The sequence below is a fragment of the Acyrthosiphon pisum genome, chromosome A1 (assembly GCF_005508785.2).
Source record: "Acyrthosiphon pisum isolate AL4f chromosome A1, pea_aphid_22Mar2018_4r6ur, whole genome shotgun sequence".
NCBI classification, from domain to species: domain Eukaryota; kingdom Metazoa; phylum Arthropoda; class Insecta; order Hemiptera; family Aphididae; genus Acyrthosiphon; species Acyrthosiphon pisum.
This window is the reverse complement of record NC_042494.1, coordinates 104,055,352-104,065,905: the sequence shown is the minus strand read 5'-3', so window position 1 is coordinate 104,065,905 and position 10,554 is coordinate 104,055,352. Positions and strand designations below refer to the sequence as shown.

Sequence of the window (10,554 nt, the reverse complement as noted above, 5' to 3'; positions counted from 1 at the left end):
TATATATGTCGTTTTATAAACAACCACCGGTGATTGGACGTAAAATTATAAATAAATTACACGTTATTCGAAATGGGTGCTATATAATAATGTAATTTTTCTTTACATTCGACTGATCAACGTAATTGACTAATAACAGTCACGCGAACTTGTTTACAATATTTAAAACATAAATACTATAGAACGGTTTATTAATTTTTTCGTTATTATATCCCCAATATTATGTATTGTTTAGGTACTATAGGTATTAGACATTAGTATGGTTACATAAACATTTTTAATATATTATCAACAGTATGATATTAATAATTGTTCTACATTGACATGCAATGTACATAGTTGTTCGTATTAATGTCCAATAATTTAATAAATTATATAAGTAAAATATATCTTATAAAGAATATTAATTGTTAAAGAGTGTTTGAAAAAAAAGTGATCATTATAATTAAGATGGTACAAAAACAAATGTAATTAATTATATTACCTTATCAGTAATCTAAATTTCATATATACTTTTATAATATTCATGTTAACCCGGAAATTTTTTATTAAAAACTATGGATTGACTTCAATACTTAACTTATAATTACTATTTACCTAGTAATTTTATAATACGTATTCATTAAATTAATTATTTTAAGGTAACATAATTGTAGTTATTTACCAATTTTTCACATGTGATCTACAACACGCTATACTATATATTTTTTTATTGTTCGTGATTTGAAAAACTCAACCAAAAATGACATTGAATTTTGTAATTATTCAAGGATAACTAATGATATATTTACTTTATATCTAATGAAAATAGCTGAAGCCAATGCAGTTTTAACTCTCGCGTATGTTAAGTTAGTTGTATTTTGTGTTTTTCTTATAATGTTTTCATTCATCTTCATTTGGTGGATAAATATAATAACTCCGTGTCTATTCATTTTTACGATTACTTATTATTTTTGTACTTTAACTTATAGTAAATGGGAAAAAATCAACGTGCCTTATATTCAGCCTATTCCATTGTTCGGTAATTTCCTAGATGTAGCTCTCGGAATGCAACATCCCATAGATTTTTACAGGAAAATTTACTATGAGCTGGCTGGTTACAAATACGGTGGTTTATTTCAGATGAGAACTCCGTATTTGATGATTCGTGATCCGGAAATAATAAACAATGTGCTTATCAAAGACTTCTCAAATTTCCCCAATCGTGGTATTTACTCAGATTTCTCAGCAAATCCCTTGTCGAACCAATTATTTTTTATGGAAAATCCCCAATGGAAAATAATCAGGAAAATATTGAGCCCAGCGTTTACTTCAGGCAAACTTAAGTTAATGTACGATCAAATCAAAGAGTGTGGTGATGAGCTAATGAAAAATATTCATAAGAACTTAACGAAAACCGACAATAAAATGGAAGTGAGAGACATTTTGGGAAAATATTCAACTGACGTCATCGGCACTTGCATTTTTGGTCTCAAATTAAATGCCGTAAGTGATGATAATTCTACATTTCGGAAGTATGGGAAGTCTTTGTTCTTGCCGTCACTAAGAACCCATTTAAGGGAATTGAGTTTGATGATCACTCCTGCTCTTTTGAATATCCTAAGGTTTAAGGATTTCCCAGCGGATGCAACTGAGTTTTTCCATTCAGCATTTCACGAGACGATAACATATAGGGAAAAAAACAACATAGTCAGAAATGATTTTGTTCAAACCTTGATACAAGCAAGAAACGATTTGGTTTTGAACAAAAACATACCCCAAAGAGGTAAAATTTTATTTTCTCAAAAACTTAAAAATATAATTGGACCTAATTAAACTTATAAAAATAAACCTAAAACTTATATGGATTTTATTTTATTTGTTATAGAAAGATTTTTAGAATCACAAATTGTCGCCAATGCATTTGTTATGTTTGCTGCTGGATTTGAAACCGTATCCACTGCGATTAGTTTTTGTTTATACGAGCTATCGTTAAAGAAGCATATCCAAGACAAAGTACGTGAAGAAATTAATTTGAAATTATCGAAAAACAACGGACTGATAAATAACGATTTGTTGATAGACCTAAACTACTTAGATATGGTTTTAGCAGGTAACTATGCAACTAATAATGCATTATTTTTATTATTTACCTGAGTGAATTGAGAAATAATATACTGGTATTACAATAATGTATTTCTCGTATTACCATTTTGTGGTAGACTGGTAAAGGAAGTTTTTCATGGTCCCTATCAACTTATAGAAAAATAGGAAACGGCACGTTATTTACTTAAGAGGATGAGAGATAATAATGTTGCGTTATTAAAATTTTAATATATGATTAAAATGTTTTGTTTTTAAGTGTAACATGAATTTAAATTTTTTATTGTTCGAATATTTTTTGATTTGTTTTATACTTTTGTCAGGATTTGTAGTTATGGTTATCATTATTCTAACAAATTACACTGTGAGATTGCTTCTTAATTATTAAATTAATATAAAATAATTTTACTATTTTATTTTTTAAGGGAAGTTTACTATTTTAAGTAACGCAGATTTTAAGTTACTGAGATTCTATCAATACAATTTTCATATTATTTTAATTTAATGAATTATCATAATTAAATTCATCCATCTATTCGCAATTAATGTGATAACACACACATATTGTGAGACAAGCGAAGTCCAAAATTTCAAAGAGATACTCAAATAGTGTTACTGTATCATCTTAGTAATTTTGAAATTGCTTATTATAGTCATTATTAAAACTATTTTGATAATTTTTACATAATTATAGTTTTTTTCTTATTATAAAAATGTTCATGAAAATGTAAGTATAAAAATATTATAACTTTTAGAAACACTCCGTAAGTATCCACCGACCTTTGCTTTATTCAGAAAAGCATCACAAACATATCACGTACCAAACGATTCATTAACTATTGAAAAGGACCAAAAAGTAATAATTCCTATTTATTCACTGCATTACGATCCAAAGTATTTTGCGGATCCTGAAGTATTTGATCCAGAAAGATTTTCACCCGAAGAAAAAAGTAAACGTATAAGTGGTACTTATCTTCCATTTGGCGATGGACCTCGAATTTGTATAGGTATATTATTAAAATAACCACGTAGAATACCTATATATTTTTTAAATTTATTATAAAAAATGTATATTTATTTCAATAGGAAAACGTTTTGCTGAGCTCGAAATGAAATTGGCTTTGGTTGAGATTTTAACTAAATTTGAAACAGAACCATGTGAAAGGACTGAAGTTCCTATACGATTTAGTAAAAAGGCTTTAATTACAATGCCAGAAAACGGTATATGGTTAACATTTAAAAAAATTACTAACCAATGATAGTCGATGAGTGAGTGATTTTGTTAAAATCATTTGTTATTCACTTTGTTAATTTTACATATTAATAATATTTAAGAATATTCGTAGTTTTAACTTTACTATTTATGCTATACTTAATAATTTTAAAATGAGTTGTAAATTTGTTTCCTTGATAATTTCATTTTTTGGTGATATATGAATTTATATTTTAATATATTTTTGTATGTTTGAAATCATAACAACAATCGAATCTTTTGAAGCACTCCTATTTTTCCTATCTTAAAATAGTAAATTGTGATTATGTGTATAAAAAAAATTCATTAAACTGTTAAACATCTGAAAGTTACGTATTTTTATTGATGTTTTTATCACATTTTAAACAATAAATGGGAATACTTTAGTCATTATTACGAAACGATGCAAGGATCCTGAATATAGGCATGCATTACCTAACGTAATTTTGAAGACTGTTATATAACTTATAAATAAATAGGAGTAATTATTGGACTTAATTAATTCTCTTTGGACAACAATACATCAAACTAACTAATTTTGTTTTGATAGTTAACTTGGCAATATTATATTCTATAAAGATTAAGAGTTTAGTTTTTTTTTTTAAACTTTTATCACAAAATACAGTGAATCTTAAAAATAAATAACTTTAAAATGTCACATATTTACTAAGATATTGACCGGTTCAGGTTACTAGAATCACGTTGTATATAATAATATTATACATTTCGTATACATATGAGCGTTTTAATATTGTCGCAGTTTGTCTGAAGTATGAACATTTCGCGCATGGAAGGCGGTAGGGATTAAAAACGAGGATTAAAAATAAGACTAAATAGAAAAACTACATATTCATTAAAGATAACGCAATCCGACCGACCACTGATGCAACCATTATTAACGCTCCGTGCATTGACGTTGTTGACTTAAGCTATATACTCAACCGCTCGCTGTTGTAGGTGTATATGGGGTTACACGAGACTTAAAAATAAATCTAGCACTGTTATATACTTATAAATATATATATATATATACTGCACATGTGTAGATGTACATATATATGAGTGTTTTCTCTGAAAAACGAAAAACATTAATCCTCAGTAGGTTTTCCATTTAAGAGCATTGGAAAGTCATTAATTTTTTATACAAAACCCATCGGTCGAAAATAAATCGAGATATATGTACACCATTTTCGATGTACAATCGACGAGAGAAAAATAAGAACTGTACACTTTATTATATTTTTAAACTCTCTCTCCTGGTTGTCTTGAGGTTGTTTTTTTCGTTTAAATGCAAAATTATATTTATACGCATTCCGAAATCGTAAAAAAAAAAATAAATACAGCAATATTGATTATAGCTCAAAATAAATTAAATTGCTTACTGCAATAATATTTTATTGTGTGCTATTATAACAATACAATTATTCTCAATATTATATTATTATATTTACATTTATTAATTCATATAATATTTTGATTAGCAATGTGATACTACGCGTGGTAACTGATAGGTATTGCAGTAACATTTGCGATATTATGTAAAGTGAACCATATATTATGTATAGGTACTAGTGAATTTATATTAAATAACATTTTATTTATGCATTGGTTTTTTTCATGAGTGATATAGTGTTGTAGTGGTACATTGTTTATGTAAGTCGTACTCGATGTGTCTAATATTCTAAAATACCTACAGCCTACAGGTGCACCACCTATCACAACGCGATATCTTATGAATATTGAATCTGAGGACTTTATGAAGACGTCTGTTTTTTACATTCGTTCAAAAAAAAAACACAGAATGGAATAACATTTCTTGGGAATGCATTTTGGTTAAAAAGTGATGTATAGTAAAGAAACCTAGCGTGGGTAGATCTTTTTTTATAATAGATGCTTATAAAAATATTTCTAGATATAATATCAGGAATATAATATAGACATTATGTTACTATAGTGAATTGGCTGTAAAACGTCTATAATACTCGTCACGATTAATTTATTGTATACCATAAATAATTATATAATGAGTACATTACGTACTATGTTATTTAGCTTTACTGTGATACTCCACCTAAGAGAATAAGATAAGAAAGATAAAAACGTTGCAATGATATAATAATATAGGGTCCAGTAAAATAAAAAATAGATTTAGAAATCTACCATATCATATTGAAGAAAATTTATTGAACAAATAGTGATGAAAAATGAATTTTTAATAATGTTTTGGAGCATTCGTTTATAATATATTATTATATCTAATCTCTCTGTATTATAATTTAAGCAAGTTTTGTTTATTTTATATTCCTCAAGTATAATTTTTAAATATTTTAAATTACATTTAATCGACATTCAATCTCAAAATGCAAAGGTGCACTACCCTTGGACCGCAGTCACGTACATTAAGGCGTGGTAGGTGTGATCCGATGAGGGGGGGGGTCTTGACCCTTCAAGTGGTTGGTGAGCAAAGCGACTAGAGTCAAAAATCTTCTAGTATTTAATAAAAATCTGTTTTTTTTTTAATAACTTATACCTACCTAGTTATTTAATTTTAAACGACTTTTATAACTATTTGAGACAACAGTTTTAAATTACTATATATGGGTAATATGGGTAGTTTGTTTGTTAGATTGTTGAGCGAAGGAAAATAACCCTTAGATTTCGCTAGGACCCCTGTGTAACTTCTCAGTCCTGGTCACACTAGAAGTCCTGCGGAAATACGTCAAATTCACAAGATCTCTTGTCTTTGATTAGGCGCGTTTCGAACCACATAACTATTATTTCGGTCCGAGCGGATTATTGTGGCTTAGCGATGTGGCGCAGATGAACATTCGGCCTTAGACGCACATAAAATACATAGATATGAACACAAATGTCTTGGCAGCAATCGCGCTTTTTGTTTGAATACATAGCTATAGGGCACGTCGGTCATGCCTCGAGATAAAACTAATCTCTCACCCGGCCCGCCCCATCCATCGCGACCCGCATAAAACAAACAGGCGTGAGATTCAGATAAACAATAAGAGCACATCAAAACAGGATTATATTCATCATATTATCATTATTGCAGTAAGAGTTACGCGTTTCATGGACCACGGTCGACTTGTTCGATAATCACGAGGTAGCCGTCTGTAATTTATTAAAGGGCAGGCTAACCTTTTTCAAATACCAAGTCACATATTTGTGTGTTCGATATTTGTATACATACTATAATTTATACTGTGAGTCTATAATATATTATAAACTCCGTGGCGTCGAATAGAATACTATTAATATCGCATCGATATGTAAATGACCATACCACGCAATCGCATGCCTTACAGGAATATCATCGACCGTAATACAAAATAACAATTTTGAAATCGTTCAATTGAAAGTCGTCGACACATCATCGAGGTTGAAGAAAATTTACAAAATTCTTATACCAGTCTAAACTCGACGACGATTGCAGCGTGAGATGCACCGAGGCCTGTTGCTGCTGCACTTTCGAGTTCGGCGAGTTCCGGACCGTGCAGGTTCTAGCGCCGAAGGTCCGTCGGCGCCCAAGTCAGATGCATTATTCGTCCATAGGAAATCGACTGTAGACTTTTCGATCCAGCCAGTGGTTCTCGCACACCTAAAACTTAAGAGGATACCCATGGTGGTCTCACCGTGGCTGTAAATAAACTTCACGTCACGCCATCACAATAATATTTTAGTTCAAACGATTCGAATAGCTATATACAGAATGGGGAAAAACTGGCGACGACGACAACGATGTCCTGAAACGGAACAACGTGGATCGGCCAATAATCGTCGACGTATATCGCGTGATTCGTGATGATAATAATAATTATAGACAAGACGTGCACCAAATACATAATATTATGTATTACAATTATTTGGATATCAATTTTGTCGCATTTCAATCGATCCAACCGAGTGACAGAACGCAACTACAAAACCAATTTACACGAATATCTTATTTGTGCGAGGTAAATAATTATTGAACAATAAGATCTTCATTTTGGTTTTTAAAGGTTTTGGTTTTTTTTATATGGTTAAAATGTAGTACAAACTATATTATTATCATATTGATTTCATCAAGTAATTTTTAAAGTACTAATTATAATAATGCGTAATATCAAGATCCACTTATATGCTCATTTAATAAACTCTCGTCACAATCAAACACATACTTATCTTCTCAAATTCTGACAATTTACCGAATTAAGACACAAACACCAACTACTAGACATTCAACAAGAAATCCTCGCACTGATACAAACAGGCAATATACGCTAAACGAAATATGTATAAATGAAATTAAACTCCATAAGCAAATTATATTTATTCAAAAATAAATGTAAATATATTATAATCGTATTGGCTAATAATGTTGTAGCTTATGCGAAAAATATGTATCGAATAATATTATTTTAAAAAATTAAAAAAAAATCATTTGAAATCGCATTTTCTTTTTGAAAAAAAGTCCAATCTAATTTTAAAATGTATTTTTTTATTTAAAAAGAACAATGTACTAATATTGACTAAAAATATTTTATATTTATTTTTAAAGTTGTTAAATTATTATATTTGAATAATCGTTAATTATTAAAATTATAAACCATATTATTATTGTTTAGCTTTTCTGAATATTGTTTTCTGTAATGTGTGTTGAACGGCGTAGCGTATAGGCAATATAGGCACATTAAAGTGAACAATATTTTTAAATATTCTTCTTACTTAAATTATAATATCTTTGGTTTTGAGTATAATAATTAATAAACTACTAAGTTTAAATTAACATACCAAAATCGACAAACATGACATTTAATAGGCATGTTGTTTTCAAGTCAGTTTGCTTGGCTTATGAATATTGTAACTCAATATGGAAAATATTTCACTCGTATCATACATTTTAATGAATCTAAACATAATAATAAATTTTATTCGAGTTCGGAATTTAAGTGTACACATGACGTTTGGTCAACTTTATACAATATTATAAGTCTTTTAGATTCTGAGTGAAACGATATTAATTTAATAATGATGTTTTTTCGTCAGTTGTAATTTTTTAGAGAAGGAAAAATGCTTAAAATGTCAACTTTAATAAGGGTGGTCGTATAGGTTAGAAAATAGGTTAAATCAATCACAATTCACAACAAAACGATCTAACCATAATATATTATACGACTTTGACAAATGTATTCATATATTAACGAACACGGGGTCGAGGTAATAATGAAAATAAAATATAAAATGTAATTCTCATCGTGTGACTATGTGAGGATTGTTTTCATGTATATAAATTTTATTCATTATTCTAATATTATTATTATCTTTATAAGTATGATGATATTCATGTATTTTTATCCTATAGGAATCCAGCTAATTTGAGCTTGTCAAATTGCCGATTTCCTAATACAAGTTACGATGATCGGTGACTAATGATATGAACACTGTTTCCGTCCCCGTTTTAAACCGTGTGGTCTGTATTCAGAATTTTCTTGTTATTCACAAAAATAAATGATTTTGTCTAGGTATAACGATTTCACTAGTCATTAATAATCACCTACCCACGAAGAAATATTTTAAACTATTTGGTACATTGTAGTAACGCGTTAACCACACGACCTGGGAAATGTAGACAGTGTAATAGGAAATAGCGCTTTAAGCGATTTTAGGTTCTCAAAATTCCAGAATATTACCGGTTTTTACTGAAAATCGGTTATCGGTTTCGAATCCTAGACTTCAATCTACCGTATAATAGATAAATAAATTACAATAAATAAAGAAAAATAAGTATTTAATAAAATTGCAGATATTTGCTAAATTTCTAGTTTTTAAAAAATATCTTATCTGGAAAAATAGTCTCACTTACCCTTTTATTCTTAATTAGTTTTAAAAATTCTCGACGATCCGTCTGACATTCTGTCCCCTGTCCCATTACACTATTTTCCGCAAGCTATATGTATGGCAAATGAACCTATTTTGCGTATAATGTCTCTTGCCAATATGAACCTCTCCTTCATTTTTTTTAATTATTAAATAATTGTTAAGTAGGTAGGTATCATTATAATATAAATCTTAATATATTGTAAAACAAGTATTTGTTCTAGTTATTATATAATTCAATGTGTTATGCATTATTGTCTAAAGAGCTCAGCCTGTCAAATCTTAGTAAATAAATAAAGAAAATAATTAAAATATAGGTGGACAGACCGTCTACGCTCAGAATCATTTTTCATCGTTTTTCAGCGTATATTATTATTTATCACTGAACTCAAATCTAACACATCTGTTATAGAGACCTACCTATTCAATGACGAGGTACTCTCGATGCCTATTAATATAGCAGAGTGGCTTCCCCAGCTTTTACAATTTTAATTCATATGGTTCAAACTAAAGTATACAGAATTATATTCAGCACTATATCGTATAAATTTATACTTGAAACTTCATATTTTTTCTACCTATATTACTTAGGTGGGTACTTATACAAAATTTAGTTATGAATAATTTATGTTCATTATAATATGTACTAGTTATATTGTAAAGTTTTAAATATTTAATAATACTGAAAATATTTATGTAGGAAAATTACTTGATTCAATGGTAGTCATACAATGAGGTATAAATATATAATTATCAATATTATTATTTTAAATAAGAAGATCTAGAAGATTTTTTGCATGTAATTTATTGTAGCAATCTATATAATATGACAATATTTTTACAAAGGTAAAGTAAATAATTATTAAACATGAACATGACAATTCTGCTATACCAAAATAACTATACATCATGAAGAATGAATTTACTATATTTTATTTTCTGTTGAAAGCAACACAAATGTTATGTGTTTGCAAATTATGAGTGATAAAAAAAAATTGTTATATTATGTAAAAATTTGAAATTAATTTCATTACTTATTCACTTATTTATAAAAAATGCATTCTAAACCAATAATATTCAATTCTTATTTCTTATGAATTTATTGAATCAATAATGAATAAAGTAATACCAATTATTGTACATTTTAGTAATATAGCTAGAGATTACCACAGTTATAAATAATAATATTACTTTTTATTATTAATTTTTATACATTTTAAACCAAGTGCTATGATTTTAACAATAAATTAATAATACACTTTTTTTGTTATGATTACATTTATTTTTTCACGTCTATGCATTATCTTAAATTCGTATGATTTGATTAATCGTACAAATATCTCTTG

The 10,554-nt window shown here is 28.3% G+C and overlaps 1 protein-coding gene across 1 annotated transcript; it reads left to right on the top strand.

Moving 5' to 3' along the window:
- Positions 1 to 813: 813 nt before the first annotated feature.
- Positions 814 to 3,662, top strand: LOC100168007 (probable cytochrome P450 6a13). Its single transcript, XM_001946349.5, has 4 exons — positions 814 to 1,765; positions 1,868 to 2,092; positions 2,838 to 3,089; positions 3,169 to 3,662. Exons 1-4 carry the CDS (start codon positions 877 to 879, stop codon positions 3,339 to 3,341), a joined length of 1,539 nt encoding a protein of 512 aa, XP_001946384.4. The 5' UTR covers positions 814 to 876; the 3' UTR covers positions 3,342 to 3,662.
- Positions 3,663 to 10,554: the final 6,892 nt, after the last annotated feature.

Excerpts from the sequence above, each read along its gene's own strand:
- LOC100168007 (XM_001946349.5), top strand. The coding sequence starts at position 877 with ATGTTTTCATTCATCTTCATTTGGTGGATAAATATAATAACTCCGTGT. Across the intron at positions 1,766-1,867 it reads CAAAAACATACCCCAAAGAG|AAAGATTTTTAGAATCACAA; the intron begins GTAAAATTTTAT and ends TATTTGTTATAG. Across the intron at positions 3,090-3,168 it reads TGGACCTCGAATTTGTATAG|GAAAACGTTTTGCTGAGCTC; the intron begins GTATATTATTAA and ends TTATTTCAATAG.